Below are 25,983 nucleotides of genomic sequence, written 5' to 3' on the forward strand. Positions count from 1 at the left end.
TTCTCTGTCCCATTTTATACTTTAGTAAAACTTCTGCTACACAACAGCTCTTGAGTGATCAAGCCTGGTCCCTGGTCCTGAAGTGAAATCTTCTTCTTTGGAGATCAAGAGTCCGACACCGTTCACCATGAAGGGATCATCGTGATGCGTGGGAAAGGATGCTGATTTATAGTCTCTCGGAATCCTCCTGGGATTTGTTCCAAGACCTGCCGTGGGTACCAAAATCCACAGGGGGTGCTCGGGTCCCACAGCCAGCCCTTCTGTATCTGCGGATTCCGCCCGCCGCGGAGGGCAAACACAGTGGTGAGCGTGCTGGAACACATCCGCGTGTAGTGGATCCTGGGAGGTCAGACCCGCCTCGTTCAAGACTCAGCCGTGCCTCACGACGGGCATGGGCCAGCCACGGGCGCAGAAATCACCCTTCCTCCTGGAGGTCTCTCAGCAGTTCAGTGGAAGAGGGACCGTGTGAGTCATTTCGCCTAGAGTCTGTGTTTTATGTGAACCTGAGCAAGGGCACTCCCAGAAAATTGAAGCAGAGAGAGATGAGTACTGTTCAGTTCAAGGGGGTTATGTCAAGCGATGGCTTTGATAGAGGCCTCACTGCACAGCTGCCTCCGGGAGGTTGGGACCAGACGTGTGCATTTAAGTCGCTCCCGATTTGCTTAAATACCCTCCCTCTTTATAGATGAGGGCACGTGCGTATCGGGGCCAATTTTATAGCGGTTTTTAAATGAGTTATTGTAACCTTTTTAAAAAGTCAACATTCCGAAAACTAAAATCATGACATCTGGTCCCATCACCTCATGGCAAATAGATGGGGAAACAATGGAAACAGTGAGAGACTTTATTTTGGGGGGCTCCAAAATCACTGCAGATGGTGACTGCAGTCATGAAATTAAAAGATGCTTGCTTCTTGAAAGAAAAGCTACGACCAACCTAGAGAGCATATTAAAAAGCAGAGACATTACTTTGCCGACAAAGGTCCCTCTAGTCAAAGCTATGGTTTTTTTCCAGTAGTCATGTATGGATGTGAGAGTTGGACCATAAGGAAAGCTGAGTGCCAAAGAATTGATACTTTTGAGCTGTGGTGCTGGAGAAAACTCTTGAGAGTCCGTTGGACTACAGGGGAGATCCAACCAGTCCATCCTAAAGGAGATCAGTCCTGGGTGTTCATTGGAAGGACTGATGCTGAAGTTGAAACTGCAGTACTTTGGCCACCTGATGTGAAGAACTGACTCTTTGGAAAAGATCCTGATGCTGGTTCGCAAAGAGCCAGACACGACTGAGCAACTGAACTGAACTGAACCCTTTTAAAGATAAAGGGTGAGGGGTCAAGACAGCTTCCCTTCCCACCTGCTTTGCTGCTGTCTGGGGACTGTCCTGTGAGGATCCTGGGCCTCCTGTGACATCCGGGTCTTGCTGGAGTCTCAGTCTGAGACCGTCTGATTGTAACTGCACTTAGCTCCCTTTCTCCCCCGTCCTGCCTCCGTTTAGCGACAACCCCGCTCCATCCAGCACACTGCCGTGCCCCAGGTCCCCGTTTCCTGCTGCGACGCGTCCAGCACGGCTGACATCGTTCAGCGGCCACACGCCCCCTCCCCTTTACCACCAGAAGTCTGCTCCCACAGTCACCCCACCCTCGAGCCCGTCTCCCTGAACCCTTGCACACTTTGCTCCGCCTCCTCTTCCCCTTTCTCATCCTTGCAGGCCTGTCTTTTCTTTGTCGTATTTATCGCCACTTTCCCTTCAGCTTTTACAATCACAGACGTAGCGTATCTCACATTCTCTCTTGTGTGTTCCTCTCTCCTTTTCCAAAACCCCACATCTCAGAGAACACCCAGCTGTCTGCCGACACTGTAGGCTTTCCTGCCTGACAGCAGGCAATCTCCTCTTTCCTTTTCTTACATCGGGGTGCCCGGGATCTTCTGCTGGCAACACGATCCCATCTAAGTCTCTCTCTCTCTCTTTTTTTTCCCCACAAGATACGTGTGGGAATAGGAGTACAGGACCCCAGCTCTCAGATTGTGCAATGCTGTGATTGGATTTCCCTGCACACACACAGATGCACACAAGCGCACACACACGTAACAGATATATATACGGACACACACACCCACACAGGCACACATACAGACACATACCCACATACACACACACAGGCACACACACACACATACCCACATACACACACACACAGGCACACAAACACACATACAGGCTTCCCTTGTAAAGGCAAAGGATTTTCAGCTGGTAAAGAATCCACCTGCAATGCAGGAGACCTAGGTTTGATTCCTGGTCAGAATGATCCACTGGAGAAGGGATAGGTTACCCACTCCAGTATTCTTGGGCTTCCCTGGTGGCTCAGCTGGTAAAGCATCCACCTGCAACGCAGGGGACCTGGGTTCAATCATGGGCTTGGGAAGATCCCTTGGAGAAGGGAACAGCTACCCACTCCAGCATTTTGGCCTGGAGAAGGGGTTGCGAAAGTTAGACGCGACTGAGTGACTTTCATTTTCACACACACACACACATAGCCTCACATACACCCAGTTTCCATGTCTTTCATTTCCATACCTTCTCTCCCTTGTCAATTCAAAATGCAACATTGCCTAGAGGAGACGGAAAGGTCGTCTCACTTGTCACTTAGCTTTCCAGTTGTTACAAGTGAGACAGTGTGCGTTTAGAGTTTAGGCAAGGAAGCGTTTTTATTACTCTGCGCAGTTACTACCTTTTGCAAAATCGTCATCCGTCTGGGGCATGAATATGCAAAGAAGGAAGGTGACGTAGAAGGCGGCCGGCCGGCCGGTCATCACTGGCCACTCCATGGGCAGAATCAGGGGATGAGGGTGACTTCTTTTTCCAGGTTCTACACTGGTCTCTAATTTTCAGATATTGTGTAGTATCCGGTAGTCAGCTGGGCTGCCGTTTCTTTTGACTACTGTGTAGTTGACACACACGTCCTTCAGCTCTTCCTGATTTATGAGGAAAGAACAGTCTAAAACCTGTCTGAGTATCCAGCAGACACAGCGAGAGGCCCGGAGTTTCGTGTGACTCTAATAATCAGAGCACCTTCTCAGGAAAGGACTCTGTTACTCTCTCCTGTGTTTTCTCAGCAGGTAGGGAGAGATTTTTTTTTTTTTCATCCTCGATGAACACTAGGAGACTCGGAGGAAGCTGAGGAAACAGGCATGGTACCTCAGCGGTGCCGTCGTTAGCTGTATTATGGGTGCATCTTGCATCCTGAGTCCCCAGAAGTCACTTCGCATGGCAGTACATGCGTTTGATAATGTCAGATGGAAGGATACGCTCTGAGTCAGAGCCTGATTTGTTGTGGGGGTAGAAGCAGGACTTTGCAGCTTGAGCCGGAGACTTGTCAGAGGGTCTGGCAAGGGCAGGGTCTCTCACGCCGCTCTCCACTATTGAGGACCACACCGTTCCTCCCTGGGGGTGGAGGCGGGGGGCATCCTGTGCACTGGAGGATGTTCGGCAGCATCTCCGGTCCCTCCCCGCTGCGTGCCGGCTGCACCCATCCCCCTCCCACCCTGCAGTCGTGATCACCAGACACACCTCCAGATTTTCCCGGATGCCCCCCGGCCCTGAGGAGCAGGATCGCCCCCTTCCATTGAGACCACTGCAGCCCTCCAGTTGTGACGGGAAGTAGGAGGCTCGGGGTGGCCCCCTCACGCCTGGGTTCACGTTGCTATTGACCGAGTGCTGGGCCTCGGTGTCTGTGGGCTGCCCCTTCCCAGTTCCAATCCCGGGCAGCCCCCCACGCCTCCCCCAGGCAGCTGCATTTCCAACCCAGGAGATGCCCAGCCAGCGCTGACCCACCCCGCTCCCTGGGGCTCTGTCCACAGGACGGCACAGTGTTTGACGGCCGCCCCATCGAGTCCCTGTCCCTGATCGACGCGGTGATGCCGGACGTGGTGCAGACGCGGCAGCAGGCCTTCCGGGAGAAGCTGGCCCAGCAGCAGGCGGCTGCGGCCGCAGCAGCCGCAGCCGCAGCAGCAGCCGCAGCAGCAGCCGCCACGACGGCAGCCCCCGCGGCCGTTTCCCAGCAGAACCCACCAAAGAACGGCGAGGCCACGGTCAACGGGGAGGAAAACGGAGCACACGCCATCAGTGAGTGCGGGGGGGTGCCCACTCCTGGCCGGCTTCTCTGGTGTCCTCCCAGTCCGGCTGGGTCCTCTGGTCGGTGCCCTGCAGGCCTTGCCTAGCGTTTGCTTACTCTGCACCCAGGAGGCCTTCTTGCTCCAATTTTCCCATCGAAATCCTTAGATGTGGTTTTGTTTGTTTAATTGGAGAATAATTAACGTGCAGAATCGTGTTGGTTTCTGCCATCCATCAACACCAGCATCTGCATAGGTATCCATAGGTCCCCTGCCATCCGTCAGCGCAAATCAGCCATAGATAGACCCATGATACACATGTCCCCTACCTCTTGAAGCTTCCTCCCAGCCCATCTCATCCCTCTAGGTTGTTTACAGAGCGCCGTGCATCACAGCAGCATATTCCTGTGCAGGAGTGTGCACGAGGTCGTTTCCGTCGCGTCTGCCTCTTTTGCAACCCCAGTGGACTGTCTCGGCTCCTCTGTCCCCGGGCTTCTCCAGGCAATAATGCTGGAGTGGGTCGCCGTTTCCTCTGCCCAGGAGCTCTTCCCAAGCCAGGGGTAGAACCCCTGTCTCTTGCATGGGCAGGCGGGTTCTTTACCACGAGCGCCACGTGGGACGCCGCAGCACACTCCCGCTGGCTGTCTAGTTTTATACGTGGTACCAGTGACGTGACTTTCCAATACCTGCACGTCCTCAGCTGTAGGGATTCTGCTGCTCTGACAGCTCACTTGGTGTAAAGGTAATTGTGTTGCCGTGTGAACACCGCCCGGCTCAGGAGGGTCTCGTCTCTGGAGGCTCCCTGCACTGTCCTGCCCTGTGGACGGATTCTGACATGACACTCAGAACCCGTGGTCACTGAGAGGTCACCAGGCCCGCATAGCGAATGCTGGCTTATGCGGTTCGTTGCAGCAGGGTTCCTGTTAGCTAATGCCCAAAAGTGTGTGCGAAATGAGGCAGAGAGCCTCAAATTAGAGAGTGCTTAGTTGCTCAATAATATCCAGCTCCTTGCAACCTCATGAACTGTAGCCCGCCAGGCTCCTCTGTCCATTTAATGGTCCAGGCAAGAACACTGGAATGTGGGTAGCCATTCCCTTCTCCAGGGGATCTTCCCGACCCAGGGATCGGACCTGCGTCTCCTGTATTGGTAGGCGGATTCTTTACCGTCCGAGCCGCTAGGGAAGGCCAGAGAACCTCCTGCTTACAAATTCAGAGACGGCTTCAAGGACAGCTTCAGAGTGTGCATCTGTGTACGTGCGTGTAAGGCTCTGCCAGTGAGTGTGTGTTCTTCCCTATTTTGAACGCCCCTTCCCTCCAAGGCGCTGCACTCTCCCGAGGGGGAAGATAGTCATCTTCGGGCCGAGGCCTCTCCGCACTGGAGTTGGGACACGGCTCAACCACTGGGCAGAGAGAAGGGCCAGGCTGCCATGCATCGAATCACATGACCTCCCATCAGCAGGCCCCGTAATCATTGTTCACAAGGTTCGCAAGGATGGGGGCCAGGAAAGGAGATGAAAAGATAACGTGGCTTGTGCCTTCACGTCATTCGTGGACTTGCCCTGCCCCGTGGGGTCTCTCCGTCAAGGTGCTAAGAGCGAAACAGGAAGAAAGTGAACGTCCTCGTTTGCTTCAGCTACAGCCCAGGGGGTGAACGTCCCTGTTTTCTTCACCTTCCACCCCAGAAAGGAAGCGTAACTGGTGAGGCTTGAGAAATCTACGTACCTACGACTGTGACAGAAATCTTGCGAACTTTTAAACTCCACCATGTCTTTCAATCTAAGATGCCGAGGAAGCGTAGCCACATGGAGACCTCAAGGTGTGCTGGAAGCTCCCAGCTCCTCCTTCGTTTGAGGGGGCCTCGGCGGTGGGGTTACTTTCCACTTGACGGCTGGCCACCAACCTCCCCACCTAAACACACACACACACACGCAGGCAATGTCCAGTTTTCCAACCTCTACTCCGTCCGACCTGCTCTTGTTACAAGGCAGCTTCAGCCAGACTTACAGCGTCTGAATTTAGACTTCACTCTGACCTTCAAGAACCTTCTTTCTTGTGCCGCATAGAAGGGGAAAAAACGGTTCCGCGGTGCAGGAGACCCAGGTTCGATCCCTGGGTCGGGAAGATCCTCGGAGAAGGAAATGGCAACCCACTCCAGTATTCCCGCCTGGGGAAATCCCATGGACAGAGGAGCCTGGCGGGCTGCAGTCCAGGGGGTCGCAAGGAGTCGGGCATGGCTGAGTGACTAAACGCTACAGTATGATCCGGGATGAGTCTCTTCTGTGTAGCGTCGACCATGATTGTCGCCCCCGACTCTTTCACAACCTGGAGTCCCCTTGGGGTCATCTGGGGTGTGTCTGCATGGCTTCAAAAGCCCGGAACACACTTGGCTCCAGTAAGAAAATAGCATTTGAGTCCCAAGACCATGAGGTGGTTTGCAGGCTGAGGGGTTGTGGGTGGTGAGCCTTCTGGAAGAAGGATGCCATGTCCATGTGGGAGCTTCGTAGGTTAGGAGCTAACACATCAGGAAGATGTCTTATAAAATCACTTGTCCCCTCAACAGAAGGAACTTTTGCTGAGAAAACTTTATATGTATCCTAGTTATCCCCACTGTCATTTGAATTGTAACTTGTATTCTAGCAGCAGTGTCTGCAGCTGACTTGCTCAGTTGCGAAGTTGTTCACCAGTAAAGATCTTTTCTGCCAGTGCAGGAGACATTAAGAGAGGCGGGTTCGATCCCTGGGTCGGGAAGATCCCTTAGAGAAGAAAATGGCAACCCACTCCAGTATTTTTGCCTGGAGAATCCCTGTGGACAGAGAAGCCGGGTCCCAAAGAGGCGGACGTGACAGCGCTAAACAGCAGCAACTTGACTTAAGTTCTAGGCATATAACAAAGAGTGAGATAGCCTTTGGTATTCAGAAACTCCTAACTTCTCTTTCGTTGCTGTTGTTCATTCAGTGGTATCTGATTCTTTGAGACCTCGTGGGCTAGCACACCAGTCTTCCCTGTCCATCACCATTTCCTGGAGTTTGCTCAGACTCAGGTCCATTGAGTCAGTGATGCCATCCAATTCTCCTCATTGACTTCTTAGGAAAATGTAACAAAATATACTTCTTTTTACTGTAGAAATAAAAGAGAGAGAAGGAACCTTCAAATTCTGTCCAAGAGACAGCTGTCTCCTGTGTGTGTCCAGTCTTGTTCCCATTGTTATTACCTATGAGCCTGGCCCTAGTTACAAAGAATAAACACCAGTTTTTAATTCTCCTATCAGATTTGGAGACTGTGAAGAGGTGTGGCTTCACAGAAGCCGTAATCTGATTATAATCGTCACCAGTGGCCTGGCAGTGCAGTGGAGGAAGTTGTCTATAAAGCTTACATGCCCTGAGGATGGATGGGTTTCTTCCGTGACCCGTGTCCTGTCCTGTTCCCCGCAACAGATAATCATTCAAAACCAATGGAAATCGACGGAGATGTGGAGATCCCACCCAGCAAAGCCACCGTCCTTCGGGGCCACGAGTCCGAGGTGTTCATTTGTGCCTGGAACCCTGTCAGTGACCTCTTGGCTTCGGGGTAAGGGGTTAGGTCGGGGGTACCCGGAGTCCAGGTGTCCGAGTCCTCCAGGCTCAGGTTGGGGGGTGCCTGGGGTCCAGGTGTCCGAGTCCTCTAGGGTCGGGGGGGGGTGCCCAGGTTCCAGGTGTCCCAGTCCTTCAGAGTCAGGTTGGGGGGGTTCCTGGGGTCCAGGTGTCTGAGTCCTCCAGGGTCAGGTTGGGAGTTTGCATGGGGTCCAGGTGTCTGAATCCTCCAGGCTCAGGTTGGGGGTTGCCTGGGGTCCAGGTGTCCGAGTCCTCCAGGGTCAGGTTGGGGGTTTTCCCGGGGTCCAGGTGTCCGAGTCCTCCAGGGTCAGGTTGGGAGTTTTCTTGGGGTCCAGGTGTCCGAGTCCTCCAGGGTCAGATTGGGGGTTTTCCTGGGGTCCAGGTGTCTGAGTCCTCCAGGGTCAGGTTGGTGGGGTGCCTGGAGTTCAGGTGTCCGAGTCCTCCAGGGTCAGGTTGGAGGGTCCCCGGGGTCCAGGTGTCCGAGTCCTCCAGGGTCAGGCAGGGGGTGCCTGGGGTTCAGGTGTCCGAGTCCTCCAGGGTCAGGCAGGGGGTGCCTGGGGTTCAGGTGTCCGAGTCCTCCAGGGTCAGGCCAGGGGTGCCCAGTGACCAGGTGTCTGAGTCCTCCAGGGTCAGGTTGGTGGGGTGCCCGGAGTTCAGGTGTCCGAGTCCTCCAGGGTCAGGCCAGGGGTGCCCCGTGACCAGGTGTCCGAGTCCTCCAGGGTCAGGCAGGGGGTGCCTGGGGTTCAGGTGTCCGAGTCCTCCAGGATCAGGTTGGAGGGTGCCCAGGGTCCAGGTGTCCGAGTCCTCCAGGGTCAGGCAAGAGGTGCCCAGTGACCAGGTTTCCGAGTCCTCCAGGGTCAGATTGGGGGTTTTCCTGGGGTCCAGGTGTCTGAGTCCTCCAGGGTCAGGTTGGTGGGGTGCCCGGAGTTCAGGTGTCTGAGTCCTCCAGGGTCAGGTTGGAGGGTGCCTGGGGTCCAGGTGTCCGAGTCCTCCAGGGTCAGGCAAGGGGTGCCCAGTGACCAGGTGTCTGAGTCCTCCGGGGTCAGGTTGGGGGGTGCCCATGTCTGGGTGTTCTGAGTCCTCCAGGGTCAGGTTAGGGGGCGCCAGGGTCCAGGTGTCTGAGTATACACAGGTTGGGGGGTATGTAGACATAGGTGCCCGGGGTCTGGGTGTCCAAGTCCTTCCTCCTGGGACAGACACTACCTTCCTACGTCATGTTTGCAATCTTCTCAGTGTACAGAGCAGGGCTTTGAGCGAGGGGAACCCTTGGGGTGTCTAAGCCTGTGCAAAAGTCCTTATTCAGCTCTTTTCTCAGCCGTGTGGAAAGCTATGCGCAGACATTTAAAATGACTAAGGGCACCTAAGAGTGGAAAGAGAAAACCACGGTGATTTTTTGTTTTCTGGAGCAAGATTAAAAAGATGGATACCCAGCCAGGTGACAAGCAGCAGTGGGTGTCACTTGCTCTGGGCCCGGGAGCTTGAAGCCTGGCTGTGTTCCTTGCGCAGGTCCGGAGACTCGACCGCCAGGATATGGAACCTGAATGAAAACAGCAACGGGGGCTCCACGCAGCTGGTGCTGAGGCACTGTATCCGGGAGGGGGGCCACGACGTCCCCAGTAACAAAGACGTCACCTCGCTGGACTGGAACGTAAGCCGCCTCCCTCCCGGACGCCATCAGGGACACCTGTGCGGTCCCTGTGGCCTTGGCAAGGGCTTGTGGCATTGGATGGAGCTGGGGCGCACCCCAGGAAGGGGACGGGATTGTGGGTCAGCCCAGCCAGGGGTCCAGGCCGACCACCAGCCGGATGGTGTTCAGTAAGCTGCACGTCGACAGGAGGAGTCTGGCGGCTTTATCGCGGAGCCTGTTACATGGGGGTACCCTGTGAGGTGTGCCCAGGAAGATGCTGACTTCCCACCCAACCCCCAGCATCTGTGCCTGGGCGCACACACAGCTCTCCAGCGTCTTTTCACTTTCTCTTTATCACGTTCTTTTTTTTTTTTTTTGGACTATACATAAGTTTATTTTTTTTCTGTTTTCGATTTTATTTTACTAATTTATTTTAATCAGAGGGTTAATTGCTTTACACTATTGTGGTGGTTTTTGCCATACTTGACGTGAATCTGCCATGGGTATACACATGTTCCCCATCCTGAACCCCCCTCCCACCTCCCTCCCCTTCCCATCCTTCTGGGTCATTCCAGTGCACCAGCCCTGAGCACCCTGTCTCATGCATCGAACCTGGACTGGCGATCTGTTTCACATACGATAATATGCATGTTTCAGTGCTGTTCTCTCAGATCATGCCACCCTCGCCTTCACCCACAGAGTCCAAAAGACTGTTCTGTACATCTGTGTCTCTTTTGCTATCTCGCATATAGGGTCATTGTTACCATCTTTGTAAATTCCATATATATGTGTTGGTATACTGTCTTGGTGTTTTCCTTTCTGACTTCACTCTGTATCACTTCAGTTGCTCAGTCGTGTCTGACTCTTTGCAACCCCATGAATCGCAGCACGCCAGGCCTCCCTGTCCATCACCAACTCCTAGAGTCCACCCATACCCATGTCCATTGAGTCAGTGATGCCATCCAGCCATCTCATCCTCTGTCATCCTCTTCTCGTCCTGCCCTCAATCTTTCCCAGCATCAGGGCCTTTTCCAATGAGTCAGCTCTCTGCATCAGGTGACCAAAGTCTTGGAGTTTCAGGTTCAAAATCAGTCTCTCCAATGAATACCCAGGACTGATCTCCTTTAGGATGGATTGGTTGGATCTCCTTGCAGTCCAAGGGACTCTCAAGAGTCTTCCCCAACACCACAGTTCAAAAGCATCAATTCTTCTGTGCTCAGCCTTCTTTATAGTCCAACTCTCACATCCATACATGACCACTGAAAAACCATAGCCTTGACTAGACGGACCTTTGTTGGCAAAGTAATGTCTCTGCTTTTCAATATGTTGTCTAGGTTGGCCATAACTTTCCTTCCAAGGAGTAATCGTCTTTTAATTTCATGGCTACAGTCACCATCTGCAGTGGTTTTGGAGCCCAGAAAAATAAAGTCAGCCACTGTTTCCCCATCTGTTGGCCATGAAGTGATGGGACCGGATGCCATGATCTTAGTTTTCTGAATGTTGAGCTTTAAGCCAACTTTTTCACTCTCCTCTTTCACTTTCATCAAGAAGCTCTTTAGTTCTTCCTCACTTTCTGCCATAAGGGTGGTGTCACCTGCATATCTGAGGTTATTGATATTTCTCCTAGCAATCTTGATCCCAGCTTGTGCTTCCTCCAGCCCAGCATTTCTCATGATGTACTCTGCATATAAGTTAAATAAGCAGGGTGTCAGTATACAGCCTTGACGTACTCCTTTTCCTATTTGTAACCTGTATAATAGGCTGCAGATTCATCCACCTCGTTAGAACTGATTCAGATGCATTCTTATTCATGGCTAGGTCATATTCCATTGTGCATATGTACCACAGCTTTCTTACCCATTCGTCTGCTGATGGGCATCTGGGTTGCTTCCATGTCCTGGCTATAGTAAAGTGCTGTGATGATCATTCAGGTACACGTGTCTCCTTCACTTCTGGTTTCCTCGGTGTGTGTGCCCAGCAGTGGGATTGCTGGGCTGTATGGCAGCTCTGTTTCCAGTTTTTTAAGGGATCTCCACACTGTTCTCCATAGTGGCTGTCCTAGTTTGCATTCCCACCAACAGTTTATCATATCCCTGTATATCCTGTCATTTCGTCACAAATGCTTCTCTCGTCCAAGTATCTGCAGCTATTTCTCAAAGCTCGCCAAGGTCTCCGAAAGCCACACAGTAGCTTTTCATACAGTGCCTTTTGTTGATGTCGTCAGTGGTGACAGAGTGTGGTGTGTTTTCCTCGCCCCCTGGCCTTGTGATGATTTTGGGGGAGGGAAGCCTGGGACTTCCCCGGTGGCCCAGAGGTCAGGAGTCTGCACCTCTATCGCAGGGGCCGTGAGTTCGACCCCTGCTCGGGGAATGAAGGTCCCCTGTGCAAGCTCTAATAAACAGTTTGTGTTGGTGTGTGTTTCTGGCCCACAGAGTGACGGGACACTGTTGGCTACGGGTTCCTATGATGGTTTTGCAAGAATCTGGACAGAGGATGGTAAGTCCTCCTGACCCCGCCTCCCTCGCATTAGGGTTGGAGGAGGGGTGCTTTCAGTTGTCATCATCTGGGGTACAGACCGAGCGTGTCTCAGAAATCACCCCGCTTTCTCTCTTTGTTTGTAACGTACCAGGTAACCTGGCCAGCACCTTAGGTCAACATAAAGGCCCCATCTTCGCCTTGAAGTGGAACAAGAAGGGCAATTACATTTTGAGTGCTGGAGTAGACAAAGTGAGTGTTTGCGTGAGATACATTGCTATTTTCATCTATGTTTAATCTCTCGGAAAACGTCACGGTTTCTTTGAATTCTGGGAATTCTGCCTCCCCCTTAAGAAATCAAAGGGGCCTTGTTTGGAGGTTTTGTGAGCTTCTGTGGTTTTGATCTTCTGGAATTCTAGAAGTGTCTGAGTGAGAGACTGTCTACCGTGATGAATCAACTATGGCGGGAATAATAACAGTGTTCTTGAAAATGATATAATCTCAGGGAGGAAATATAAGTTAGGGATACTGGCTTTGGCCCTCAGTGCGTGCTTAACCCAGAGTGGCTAACCTGTATTTCTGATCCATAAAAGTCTTTGGGTAAGTCATGTTTACTTTGGCTCAGTGTATGCTTAAGGTAACGCAGAGTAAGTTGTGAGGTCCATGGGGTCGCAAACGAGTCAGGCATGACTGAGCGACTGAACTGAACTGATAGTAAGTTGTTACGACAACTGATGTAGTGTGTGAAGTTGTGTCAGAATTGTGAAAGTGTTTATATATTCTCTGCCTTGCCAGACTTGTGACTGGCTCCGTTAAGAGTAAAGAGTTCAGTTCAGTCAGTCGTGTCCGACTCTCTGCGACCCAATGGACTGCAGCACGCCGGGCCTCCCTGTCCATCACCAACTCCCAGCGTTTATTCAAGCTCATGTCCATTGAGTCGGTGATGCCATCCAGCCTCCTCATCCTCTACCATCCCCTTCTCCTCCCGCCTTCAATCTTTCCCAGCATCAGGGTCTTTTCAAATGAGTCAGCTGTTCGCATCAGGTGGCCAAAGGATTGGAGTCTCAGCCTCAACATCAGTCCTTACAGTGAACACTCAAGATTGATCTCCATCAAACAAAAAATTGTTGGGACTTCCCTGGCAGTCCAGTGGTTAGGACGTGGCACTTTCTCTGCTCAGGGCCCAGGTTCAGTACCCGGTCAGGGAACTAAAATCCTATAAACCACAGTGTGGAGCGGGGGATAAAAATGTTAATTGGTCTAGAGCTTCCCAGGTGGCGCGAGTGGTAAAGAACCCGCCTGCCAGTTCAGGAGACTTATGAGATGCAGGTTCGTTCCCTGGATCGGGAAGATCCCCTGGAGGAAAGCATGGCAACCCACTCCAGTGTTCTTGCCTGGAGAATCCTATGGACAGAGGAGCCTGGTGGGCTTACAGTCCATGGGGTCACAGAGAGTCAGACACGACTGAAGCGACTTTTGTGCTGGAGCTGGCCTGAAGGTTTTCAAACACACTCAGTGCTGTCAGTATTTCGCCAGGAAAAGTTAAGGCTGTTGATACAAAGTAGAACCAGTTTTTCCTAAAGGAAGATCTTGATTAAAATGTCATTGACAGGGAGGCGTCAAGTTTCCAGTTTAGCTGAAAACTCCAGTTGAGAATTAATTCCAAATGTTTTGCATCGAGCTGCCTCCGGCTTCTTCCCCAAGTGTCTCCCAAATACTATAATGTGTTCCGAAGCATTCGAGACTTCCTTTGTCTTCTGGAGTGGAGATCTTTTTTTTTTTTTCCCTCCTTAATATGTGCAGCAATACATCAGTGCCAGACCCCAGTGGAACCCAGTTTCTCTAGCCTGTGTAATGCCCCTACTTCACAGAGTGACAGGAATTTTCAGAAGTAACCATTTCTGCAGCTTTTCACTTGGAAAATTGCTCCAAAACAGAGTTTTATATATGCATTGTTTGTGTGTGTGTGTTTTAATAGTTTCTCAAGTTTGGGACTTCCCTGCTGGGTCCAGTGGTTAAGACTCTGCACTTTCTAGTGCAGAGGGGCACACGTTTGATGCATGGCTGGGATCTCACGTCCTGTGCAACCAAAAATCTCTTCATTTAAAAAGAAAAGTTTTTTTGTTTTAATGATAGGTTTTTAAGTTTGAGGATAAAAATGGGACTCCCACCAGAATTGGTAGTTTCCTGCATATCAGTTATGGCTGCCGTTGTCCAGAGGAGTATAATAACCAGACAGGCGTGGCTGAGTTCATAAGTGTGATGTCTAGGTGATTTAAGTGTGTAAGACACACCCTGGATTCCAAAGAGCGGGCGAAAAAGACGCAGGCCACGTGATGCGAACATATCGATTCACGTTGAAGTGACGACGTTTTCACTGTACTGGAGTGGAATAAACTATATATTGTGAAAATAAGTTTTACTGGTTTTTTAATTATTTTTTACTGTGCTTACTAGAAAATTTTAACTTGAACAGTGCTAGTTTAGAAAAAAGAAGGGCTCGCTGTGTTCTCGTGTGTGACAAATTTTTCTGGAGAAAACTTGGCTGGAGGAACCCGTAACTAAATTTTTTTTTTTTTTTTTGTGGATTACAGACAACAATAATCTGGGATGCTCACACAGGAGAAGCCAAACAGCAGTTTCCGTTTCATTCTGGTGAGTACTTTCTTAATATTTACTTTTTCCTTTTTTTTTAACTTTTCTTGTTTTTAATTCAAAAATAAGAATCCGGAGTCCTGAGAAGGGTCCCTTTAAGTAACGGTGAATGCTCGGAAGAGGGCATGCGTCAAGAGCAGTGCTGAGCGTGTGGGGTGGACGTTTGCTGACACATCGTGGCCCTGAGGTGATGTGTTGGCAGACTTCCGAGGGTCTCTCCTGATGGGCAGATCTGGGTTCCTGGTGATGTTCAGAACCACAGGGCTGGCCCCCAGGACTCCCCAAGCCAGCGCGACCCACCTCGGTGCCCGGGAAGGGCTCCAAGCAGGAGGGGACGGTGTGTCCCTGCAGGAGCAGACTGGGAGGAGAGGCTCCCCGCAGGGTCCTCGACATGACTGTGGCAGAGGCACGTGGCCCTTGGTTCCCTCCTGGTGCAGCCGGCAGACCCGGGGAGGCGCCCCGTGCATACGCGCCCCGTGCATACCGCGCCCCGTGCATACCTCGCCCCGCTGGAGAGGCAGTCAGCCCGTGTCTTCCGTGGCTGTGCCCGAGGACTCATCTGTGCACACATCTCTGGCGGTGCTGGGCTCGGGGTGCTTGGTCCTGCCTTACTCCTGACAGCATGATGGAGGTGGGAGTCACTGAGCCTTTGTAGAGTTGTGTTTCCCCACCAGGAAGTGGGCAGGGCTCCAAGAGCAGGGAGCTTGGACGCCCAACCTGTGAGCGTGTGTATGTGGGTGTGTGTGTGTGTGAGCGTGTGTAGGTGGGTCTGTGTGTGTGTTTCTGTGCATGTCTCTCTGTGTGGCGATGTGCATCTGTCGCGGGGGGGAGGGTCTGTGTATGTGTCTCTCTGTAGGGGAGTCCCTGTGTATGAGGGGTCGGGTCTGTATGTGAGTGTGTCTCTCTTTGTGGAAGGGGTCTGTGTGTGGGTGTGTGTCTGTGTGTGGGAAGGGATGTGTCTTTGGGGGGGAGATCTGTGTGTGTGGGTATCTCCCTGGAGGGGCCTGGCTGTGTGGGTGTGTGTCTCTTTGTGGAAGTTGTCTGTGTGTGGATGTGTGTCTCTTTGTGGAAGGGGTCTGTGTGTGGGTTGTGTATGTGTGTGGGTGTCTGTCTCTCTGTAGAAGGGTCTGGGTGTGCGTCTGTGTGTGGGTGTCTCTTTGTGAAAGGGGTCTGTGTGGGTGTGTGTCTGTGTGTGGGTGTGTGTCTGTGTGTGGCCATGTGTCTCTAGAAAGGGGTCTGTGTGTGGGTGTGTGTCTCTTTGTGAAAGGGGTTTGTGTGTGGGTGTGTGTGTGTGGGTGTGTGTCTGTGTGTGGCCATGTGTCTCTAGAAGGGTCTGTGTGTGGGTGTGTGTCTCTCATTGTGGAAGGGGTCTGTGTGTGTGTGTCTGTGTGTGACTGTGTGTGTGTGTGTCTCTCTCTTTGTGGAAGGGGTCTGTGTGTGGGTGTGTGTCTGTGTGTCTCTCTTTGTGGAAGGGGTCTGTGTGTGTGTGTGTCTCTCTGGAAGCTGTCTGTGTGTGTGTGTGTCTGTGTATGGGTATGTGTCTCTCTGTGGAAGGGGTCTGTGTGGGTGTGTGTATCTCTTTGTGGAAGGTGTCTGTTTGGATATGTATGTGTGTGGGTGTGTGTCTCTTTATGAAAGGGGTCTGTGTGTGGGTGTGTGTCTCGTTGTGGAAGGCGTCTGTGTGGATGTGTGTCTCTTTGTGGAAGGGGTCTGTGTGGGTTGTGTCTGTGTGTGGGCGTGTGTCTCTAGAAAGGAGTCTATGTGTGGGTGTGTGTCTCTCATTGTGGAAGGGGTCTCTGTGTGTGTGTCTGTGTGTGACTGTGTGTGTGTGTCTCTCTCTCTCTTTGTGGAAGGGGTCTGTGTGTGAGTGTGTGTCTGTGTGAGGGAAGGGATGTGTCTTTGGGGGGATCTGTGTGTGTGGGTATCTCTCTGGAGGGGCCTGTCTGTGTGGATGTGTGTCTCTTTGTGGAAGGGGTCTGTGTGTGGGTTGTGTATGTGTGTGGGTGTGTGTCTCTCATTGTGGAAGGGGTCTGTGTGTGTGTGTCCGTGTGTGACTGTGTGTCTGTGTGAGTGTGTGTCTCTCTTTGTGGAAGGGGTCTGTGTGTGGGTGTGTGGGTGTGTGTGAGTGTGTGTCTCTCTTTGTGGAAGGGGTCTGTGTGTGTGTGTGTCCATGTGTGACTGTGTGTCTGTGTGTGTGTGTGTCTCTCTTTGTGGAAGGGGTCTGTGTGTGTGTGTGTCCATGTGTGACTGTGTGTCTGTGTGTCTCTCTTTGTGGAAGGGGTCTGTGTGTGTGACCGTGTGTGGGTGTGTGTCTGTGTCTGAGCATGTGTCTCTCTTTGTGGAAGGAGTCTGTGTGTCTGTGTGTATCTGTATGTGGGTGTGTCTCTCTTTGTGAAAGGGGTCTGTGTGTGTGTGTCTCTCTGGAAACTGTGTGTGTGTGTGTGTGTCTGTGTGTGGGTATGTGTCTCTCTGTGGAAGGGGTCTGTGTGGGTGTGTGTATCTCTTTGTGGAAGGTGTCTGTGTTTGGATGTGTATGTGTGTGGGTGTGTGTCTCTTTATGAAAGGGGTCTGTGTGGGTGTGTGTCTCGTTGTGGAAGGCGTCTGTGTGGATGTGTGTCTCTTTGTGGAAGGGGTCTGTGTGTGGGTTGTGTCTGTGTGTGGGCGTGTGTCTCTCTTTATGAAAGGGGTCTGTGTGTTGGTGGGTGTCTCTCATTGTGGAAGGGGTGTGTGTGGGGGTGGGTGTGTGTGTGTGTACGTGTGTGTCTCTTTGTGGAAGGGGTCTGTGTGTGTGTAGGTGGGTGTGTCTGTGGAAGAGGTCTGTGTGTGGGTGTGTGTCTCTCCTGGAAGGGGTCGTGTGCACATGTGTCTCTCTGTGGAAGGGGTCTGTGTGTGGGTGGGTAGGTGTGTCTGTGGAAGGGGTCTGTGTGTGGGCGTGTGTCTCTCTCTATGGAAGGGGTCTGGGTGGGTTGTGTCTGTGTGTGGGCGTGTGTCTGTCTTTGTGGAAGGGGTGGGGTGGGTTGTGTCTGTGTGTCTAGGGCCCCTCTCCCCAGGCCCTGACAACCCAGTCTCCCAATCTCCATGATTTGATCCGTGCGTGTCACGGCCGTCTGTGCCATAGACGGAGCAGACCGTGGCAGGTGAGCCTGGTGGCTTTCTGTCAGGTTTGATGTGAGCCCCCTTTGGGATTGCAACCTCATGACAGAGGCTAAGACCATCTCGAGGTTTGTTGTAGGGAAGGGACTCAGTGATGGGGCAGAAGCTTGCCAGGGTTCTGATTCTTGGTGCTGAGCACCAGTGTGCTCATGTGATGGGGGAGATGTCTGTAACACAGGCAGCTCTGGCTTCTGATTTCTTCTGAGAGGAATATGCCCATAACTTTCCTGTACCAGTTTTCATCTTGAGGACTCTGTATTGAGTCTTTCAGCAGGGTGTAAATTTTCCCCAGAGCATTGCCAAGGTCCCAGGCTTTCTATCCCGTGGACCACGTGTCTCTTCTGCCCTCAGGGAGCTTCTCACCTGGGGTGATGCTGCCCACGGGGTCGACCCGTAGCCCGTTGCTGGGTTGCCTCTGGGTGGTATTTGCTGTTTGTCTATAGCATGAAGCAGTGTGGTAGACACTGTCCAAGATGGAAGACAAGGGAGCGTGCTTTTGTACAAGCTGCAGGGACAGCCGTCCCTCAGTGTGTGATGCGTTGAAAATCAGCAGTTGCCTTGCCTCTCCAGAGGTGCTCCCCATGAAGGCCTGGTGGGGGTGCCCTCGGTCAGCAAGAAGCATTAGGCCTCAGAGCTTAACAGTGTTGTACCACATTCAGCAATGGGAAAGAACAGGTTAAAAACAAGTGCAGGAGCTTCCCTGGTGGCTCAGACAGTAAAGAATCTGTTTGTGATACAGGAGACCCAGGTTCAGTCCCTGGGTCAGGAAGATCCCCTGGAGGAGGGCATGGCACCCCACTCGTTTTTTTTGATAGACTGTGGATAATACTGCCCGAGCCACAAGGGTCAAATTGTGGCTCAGACAGGACCTGACTGGGGGCTCAGATGGTAAAGAATCTGCGTGTGATGTAAGAGACCCAGGTTTGATGCCTGGGTTGGGAAGAATCCCCTGGAGAAGGAAATGGCAACCCGCTCCAGTGTTCCTGCCTGGAGAACCCCATGGACAGAGGAGCCTGGCGGGCTATTATAGTCCATGGAGTCGCAAAGAGTCAGACACAACTGAGTGACTCATAAGGTGGGTAGTACCCAAAGGCTTGGATAGGTCTCAAGGGGCTTCTGCAGTTTGGAAAATAAAATAAATAAAGTCAGACTGCAAAGATCACATCCTGGGTGAGATAGCATTTATATCTCAGTCCAGGGAGGGGATGGTGGGCCAGTAACATGGCCCAAGGGAGGTCCTGGTGGTGTTGGGACACACTTGTGGCTCTTGACCGCAGTGGTGGTTACATGGATCGGCTCTCGAGATCAAACCCTATGACCCACACAGCCGAGTCTGGACCCATTCACCTTCCAAGTCCGGCCCTGTACTGTAGGGCCGTGGCATGCAACCACTGGGTGACGGATTCAAGGTAGAGCCTTCCTGTAACACCTCTGCACCTTCCCGGGATTCTGTTTGTTGTTATCATTCAGTTGCTCAGTCGTGTTCAACTCTTTGCCACCCCACAGACTGCAGGACGCCAGGCTTCCCTGTCCTGCACCATCTCCCGGAGTTTGCTCATACCCATGCCCATCGAGTCAGTGATGCCATCCAACCATCGTATCCTCTTGTCATCCCCTTCTCCTCCCGCCTTCAATCATTCCCAGCATCAGGGTCTTTTCCAGTGAGTCAGTCCTTCCCATCAGGTGACTTTCATCACAAGTATTGCAGCTTCAGCATCAGTCCTTCCAATAAATATTCCAGGTTGATTCCCTTTAGGATGGACTGGTTGGATCTCCTGGCTGTCCAGAGGACTCTCAAGAGTCTTCTCCAGCACCACAGTTCCAAAGCATCCATTCGATAACCTTTTCTCAATTAAAAGTTAAAAGGACAAAAGCAAAGTGAAGCCCGACTGTACCTAGAGCGGTGCTGATCGTCAAATGTCATTGGCCAAGTGTGCGCAAGTCACCCCCTAGAACCGCTGAGCCCTGTTATGTGTCTGTCAGCCACACTGGATCGTGACTGATCGGGGGAGGGCAGGGTCCCAGCTGCACAGTGGACGCAGACCAGCAACCCAGCGTCCTCTGTTTAGATGGCCGGGGCTCAGCACACGTTAGTTTTTATGGCCAGGTGCCGCTAACCATCCCTGGAACCGCGTGCCAGATTGTCACCCTTCCAGGCGTGTTAACTGCACGCCCGAAGGCAGAGGGAAATCTGTGACTTGGCTCGTGTGTGGTGTTATAAACAAGAGCCGCTGCGGGCTTTGCTTCCACGCTCCCTGGATCGTCCTGCTGACCAAGTGGGTCCGGCTCCTTCCTTCCACTGGGCGCGTGTGGCAAATTTAGCAGCAGCTGTGGACCTGTGCTGAACCCCCCTTCGTGGGTTCTTGAGGAAGCCAGCGCTGCCGCTACGTGAAACCCTCCCACGCAGGCTCTGTGAGGGGTTGGTGCTAAGACGTAGAAGCTGATGGGATCCGTCTTGCAGTTCTGGAAGGCAGGAGGGTGGACAGGGTGCACCTCTGGTTTGAAGGTTAAGAACAGGGGCTTCCCTGGCGGTCCGGCGATTAACAGTCTGCCTTTGCAAGGCAGGGGACTTGGGTTCGATCCCCGACCAGGGAACATACCCTGTGCCGAGGAGCAAGTAAACGCATGCCCTTCAACTACGGAGTCTGTGCTCGCCGACAAGAGAAGCCGCCTCAGTGAGAAGCCCACACACCTCAGCTAGAGACCACACACACACAGCAGCCAAGACCCAGCACAGCCAGAAATTGTTCAGTCGCTCAGTCGTCTCCGACTCTTTGTGACCCCCATGGACAGTAGCATGCCGGGCCTCCCTGTCCATCACCAACTCCCGGAGTTTGCTCAAACTCATGTCCATTGAGTTGGTGATGCCATCCAGCCATCTCATCCTCTGCCATCCCCTTCTCCTCCTGCCTTCAATCTTTCCCAACATCAGGGTCTTTCCCAATGAGTCGGCTCTTTGCATCAGGTGGCCAAAGTATAAATTTAAAAAATTAATAAACATATGTTGAAGGCTAAGGATGGGAGGGGGTCTTCCAATTTGTCATATCCTGGGTGAGCTGGAGTCTTGTCCCACTTCAGTGCTGACTTATGTGTAAGAAACATGTGAGACAAGGTTAGGTATTGATCAGTTGAGGAAGATCTGAGCAGAGGCTTGCAGGACTTAACCCTCCTTTTCCGTAGAAGCAGGGACGTGGGTACTGAGTCGTCTCCTGGGGACAATGGCAGAAGGGAAGCAAGCCGTCACATCCCCCAAACCTTCATGGAGGTCTTCAAGCCAGCGGCCCCTGAGAAAGGCCCAGGACCTAGAGACGGTGTCCATCCTAAGGCCACACGTCTCCCCTCAGATATTCTTGTCAACTCAGCATCTTGAAGTTGTAGAATGCAGTAACGGGTTGTGGGGCAATTCTTTCAACCCTGATAACCTTGAACGAGGGGCTTCGCTGGTGGCTCAGATAGTAAAGAACCTGCCTGCAGTGCAGAAGACCTGGGCTCCATCCCTGGATCAGGGAAGATTCCCTGGAGAAGGGGATAGCAACCCACCCCAGTATTCGTGCCTGGAGAATCCCATGGACAGAGAAGCCTGGCGAGCTACGGTCCACAGGGTCCCAAAGAGTCAGATATAACTGAGCGAGAGACACACACACGTTGAACATAGGCTGTGAAGTGTGTGCTCTCTGCCTTCCCCACCAAAAAAAAAATCCATCACCCAGCCCGGTGATGTCCCTGGGAGCAGCAGGGTGCTTCTCCCCTACCGTCTCACCTGCACCAGGGGAGTGAGTTGCTGTGTTCAGGGCACCCAAAGCATCACTTTGGGATCACTTTGGGTGACACTTTGGTGGGGGTCGGGTCTCTTTCTGGAGCTGTCTGGGTATCCTTGCAGATAGAAACGGCAGACCTCAGGGTCTGTGATGGACCGAGACTGTGCTGGCACTGCGAGTGTTGCTCTATCACACAGTCAGGTTTCTCAACTCTGCTGCTGCTGCCGCCGAGTCAGCTGAGCTCTGTGCACACCTGCTGAATGGCTGTGTCGCCCCGTCTCCCCCTCCCCTCCGCCCTTTGCTTCTCTGCAGCCCCTGCTCTCGACGTGGACTGGCAGAACAACACTACCTTTGCCTCCTGCAGCACGGACATGTGCATTCACGTCTGCAGACTCGGCTGCGACCGTCCCGTCAAAACTTTCCAGGGACACACGGTGAGTGTGAGTCCTGACTGTGGGGCCTTGGGTTCACCAAAGGTGTGTGGGGAGCTGGGAAACCGGCTGGTCTCTGCCTAGGATTAAAAGCCTGCTTACTGTGACTGCCGATTCATTCTCCTACAGCCTCCTCGGGACTATTGTTGCTACCTCTGGTGGTCAGTTATCCACCTGGGTTGGCAGTGGTGTTTTTGTTTGTTGGTTTTTTAATTATCTGGATGAGCCAGGTGTTGGATTTTGCAGGAAAGACACTAAAGTAGGTATTATAAAAATGTCTGAGGACATAACGGGAAAAAAAAGTGAGTAGGAAAATTACTTTTAAAGTAAGCTTTGAAATAACTAACTGCTTTTACACTGGTTTCTAGATAAATTCATTTGGCTTCCTTCTTAGATGTGATTTTGTTTTTGGTTTTTTTCCCCTTGGAGAAATATGGCTGAGGGTGGCTGGTTGTGTAGAGCATATGACTGCACTTTGGATTAAGGAGAAAGAGAAAAATGCCTGAAACCTGCGGTGGTGCTTGGTTATCCAGGGTGAATGCAAGCAGGCTTCTTGCAGAGACGACAGAGCGCTCCTGCCCCCTGCTGGAAGGTTGTGTTACTTCAGTTCAGTTCAGTTAGTTCAGTGGGTCAGTCGTGTCCAACTCTTTGCAACCCCATGGACTGCAGCACACAGGCCTCCCTGTCCATCACCAACTCCTGGAGCTTGCTCAGACTCATGTCCATTGACCCAGTGATGCCATCCAACCATCTCATCCTCTGTCGTCCCCTTTCCTCCTGCCGTCAATCTTTCCCAGCGTCACGGTCTTTTCCAAGGAGTCAGTTCTTTGCAGCGGGTAGCCAAAGTTTTGGAGTTGCAGCTTCAGCATCAGTCCTTCCAATGAATATTCAGGACTGATCTCCCTTAGGATGTACTGATTGGATCTTCTTACAGTCCAAGGGACTCTCAAGAGTTCTCCAACACCACATTTCAAAAGCATCAGTTCTTTGGCACTCAGCTTTCTTAATAGTCCAGCTCTCACACCCATACATGACTACTAGAAGAACCATAGCTTTGACTAGACGGACCTGAGTTGGCAAAACAATGTCTGTGCTTTTGAATATGCTGTCTAGGTTGGTCATAACTTTCCTTCCAAGGCGTAAGTGTCTTTTAATTTCATGGCTGCAGTCACCGTCTGCAGTGGCTTCGGATCCCAAAAGAATAAAGTTAGCCACTGTGTCCCTATCTATTTGCAATGAAGTGATGGGACCAGATGCCATGATCTTAGTTTTCTGAATGTTGAGCTTTAAGCCAACTTTTTCACTCTCCTCTTTCACTTTCATCAAGAGGCTTTTTAGCTCCTCTTCACTTTCTGCCATAAGGGTGGTGTCATCTGCATATCTGAGGTTATTGATATTTCTTCTGGCAATCTTGATTGCAGCTTGTGCTTCTTCCAGTCCGGCATTCCTCGTGATGTACTCTGCATATACGTTAAATAAGCAGGGGGACAATATCAGCCTTGACGTACTCCTTTCCCTGTTTAGAACCAGTCTGTTGTTCCATGTCCAGTTCTAACTGTTGCTTCCTGACCCGCATACAGATTTCTCCAGAGGCACGTCAGGTGGTCTGGTATTCCCATCTCTAAGAATTTTCCAGAGTGTGTTGTGGTCCACACAGTCAAAGGCTTTGGCATAGTCAATAAAGTAAGAAGTAGATATTTTTCTGGAACTCTTGCTTTTTTGGTGATCCAACATATGTTGGCAATTTGGTCTCTGGTTCCTCTACCTTTTCTAAATCCAGCTTAAACATCTGGAAGTTCCAGTTCACGTACTGTTGAAGCCTGGCTTGGAGAATTTTGAGCATTACTTTATTAGTGTATGAGATGAGTGCAAATGTGTGGTAGTTTGAGCATTCTTTGGCATTGCCTTTCTTTGGGATTGGAATGAAAACTGACCTTTTCCAGTCCTGTGGCCGCTGCTGAGTTTTCCAGATTTGCTGGCATATTGAGTGCAGCATTTTCACAGCATCATCTTTCAGGATTTGAAATAACTCAACTGGAATTCCATCACCTCGACTAGCTTTGTTTGTAGTATGCTTCCTAAAGCCCACTTGACTTTGCATTCCAGAATGTCTGGCTTTAGGTTGGTGATCACACCATCATGATTATCTGGGTGATGAAGATCTTTCTTATACAGTTCTTCTGTGTATTCTTGCCACCTCCTCTTAATATCTTCTGCTTCTGTTAGGACCATACCATTTCTGTCCTTTATTGAACCCATCTTTGCGTGAAATGTTCCCTTGGTATCTAATTTTCTTGAAGAGGTCTCTAGTCTTTCCCATTCTTTTGTTTTCCTCTGTTTCTTTGCACTGATCTCTGAGGAAGGCTTTCTTCTCTCTCCTTGCTATTCTTTGGAACTCAGCATTCAAATTCTGTTACAGGTCCCAAGCTCTTTGCAGTGAGGACAGAGCGCTCCTGCCCCCTGCTGGAAGCTTGTGCTTACTACACCCAGGCCTTCATTTGTTTCTTTCTTTTTTTTTTTTTAAACCTTTTGCTCTCTTGCAGAATGAGGTCAACGCTATCAAATGGGATCCCTCTGGCATGTTGCTAGCCTCCTGCTCTGATGATATGACATTGAAGGTAAGGCTGCAAGGCCGGGCCGTGTGACCCTTGGTGACCCCGGGGGCCTCATGCTGTGTCTTCAGTCCCAGCGCTCCTCCTGCAGCTGACTGTTGTGTTTGTGAGCCCTCTCGCTGCCTCTGTCGTTTTTTCTCTTTGCAAATGACATGCTGCTTGCCCCAGCAGTGAAGCCCTGTTTATCGGTCGAGGGTCCCGTGGAGCCTCATTCCGTTCCCGAGGCCTTTCTCCCATCCGAGTACTAACTAGACCCGACCCGGCCCTGCCTGGCTTCAGAGATCAGACCAGGGTAGTATGGATCCCCCTGGCCTTTCTGACGGGCGCCCCCTGGTGGTGAGCAGATGCCTCTGCCTGGGAAGCACCTGCCCTTTGTCAGCCACCCACCCTGCTGGACGTCAGCTTCCCAGGGACAGAGAAACCTCTGCAGTGCTTCTCCCGTTGGGAGAATCAGCCTTTGCTCACCATGTTCTCGTTGCATGCCCGTAGATCTGGAGTATGAAGCAGGACACGTGTGTCCACGACCTTCAGGCACACAGCAAAGAGATATACACCATCAAGTGGAGTCCCACCGGGCCGGCCACCAGCAACCCCAACTCCAGCATCATGTTGGCGAGGTAAAGGGCAGACAGCCTGCACCCCAGTCTCGGTTCTCGAAAGCAGCCTTGGTGGCTGAGTTTGCTCTAGCCACGTGGCGGGTAAAAGTCACTCATGTCCCGAAGAGACCAGGAGATGCTGTCAGTGTGGCTTGCAAAGGTGTTTATGCCCTCAGCTGCTAAAGAGTCTGCCTATAATGCTGGAGACTTGGGTTCTATCCCTTTGTTGGGAAGTTCCCCTGGAGATGGGAAAAAGCTACCGCACTCCAGTATTCTGGCCTGGAGGATCCCGTGGACAGAGGAGCCTGGAGGGCTGCAGTCTGTGAGGTCACAAAGAGTTGGACACGAGTGAGTGACTCACATTCAAAGTTACTTAGAAACTAACTAACTCAAAGTAAACGGAGAGACGGCTCACTGTGAAAGGGCCGAGAGATAGAGGTTATCATATGATGGCTAAGTTGAAATAAGGATGCTTTAAACCATGATGCTGGAGGGAGGAATTGCCTACATCCACTCTCCCAGCATTTTGCTTTGGTGAAGGTTTTTATTATGACTGAAAAAAGGAAGCAATTTAGCTTGGATCTCAGGCTTGGTTGGGCTTCCCTGGTAGCCCAGTTGGTAAAGAATCTGCCTGTAACACAGGAGACGTGGTTCGATCCCTGGGTCAGGAAGATCCTCTGGAGAAGGGCAAGGCTACCCACTCCAGTATTCTTGGGCTTCCCTGATGGCTTAGGTGGTAAAGAATCCGCCTGCAGTGTGGGAGACGTGGGTTTGATCCCTGGGTTGGGAAGATCCCCTGGAAAAGCGAAAGGCTACCCACTCCAGTATTCTGGCCTGAAGAATTCCATGAACTGTATAGTCCACGGGGTCGCAAAGAGTTGGACACGACTGAGTGACTTTCAGTTCATTTCACTTCACTTTGGGTTTGGTTTACTTGGCCCAACTCGGAGCTACAGGTGGTGAGAATGTTGAATGGT

At 51.7% G+C, this 25,983-nt stretch overlaps 1 protein-coding gene across 5 annotated transcripts in view; it reads left to right on the forward strand.

The window, feature by feature from the left end:
• Positions 1–25,983, forward strand: part of LOC138431416 (F-box-like/WD repeat-containing protein TBL1X) — a 247,993-nt gene that overhangs the window by 213,822 nt on the left and 8,188 nt on the right. For all 5 annotated transcript variants that reach the window (XM_069573549.2, XM_069573552.1, XM_069573551.1 and 2 more), the window contains 9 exons: positions 3,858–4,122; positions 7,544–7,676; positions 9,206–9,347; positions 11,759–11,822; positions 11,956–12,053; positions 14,396–14,456; positions 21,680–21,801; positions 24,342–24,416; positions 24,900–25,027. In XM_069573549.2, coding sequence (XP_069429650.1) covers positions 3,858–4,122; positions 7,544–7,676; positions 9,206–9,347; positions 11,759–11,822; positions 11,956–12,053; positions 14,396–14,456; positions 21,680–21,801; positions 24,342–24,416; positions 24,900–25,027 — 1,088 coding nt within the window. The remainder of the gene's footprint in view (positions 1–3,857; positions 4,123–7,543; positions 7,677–9,205; positions 9,348–11,758; positions 11,823–11,955; positions 12,054–14,395; positions 14,457–21,679; positions 21,802–24,341; positions 24,417–24,899; positions 25,028–25,983) is intronic.

The sequence above is a fragment of the Ovis canadensis genome, chromosome Y (genome assembly GCF_042477335.2).
Source record: "Ovis canadensis isolate MfBH-ARS-UI-01 breed Bighorn chromosome Y, ARS-UI_OviCan_v2, whole genome shotgun sequence".
Lineage (NCBI taxonomy): Eukaryota > Metazoa > Chordata > Mammalia > Artiodactyla > Bovidae > Ovis > Ovis canadensis.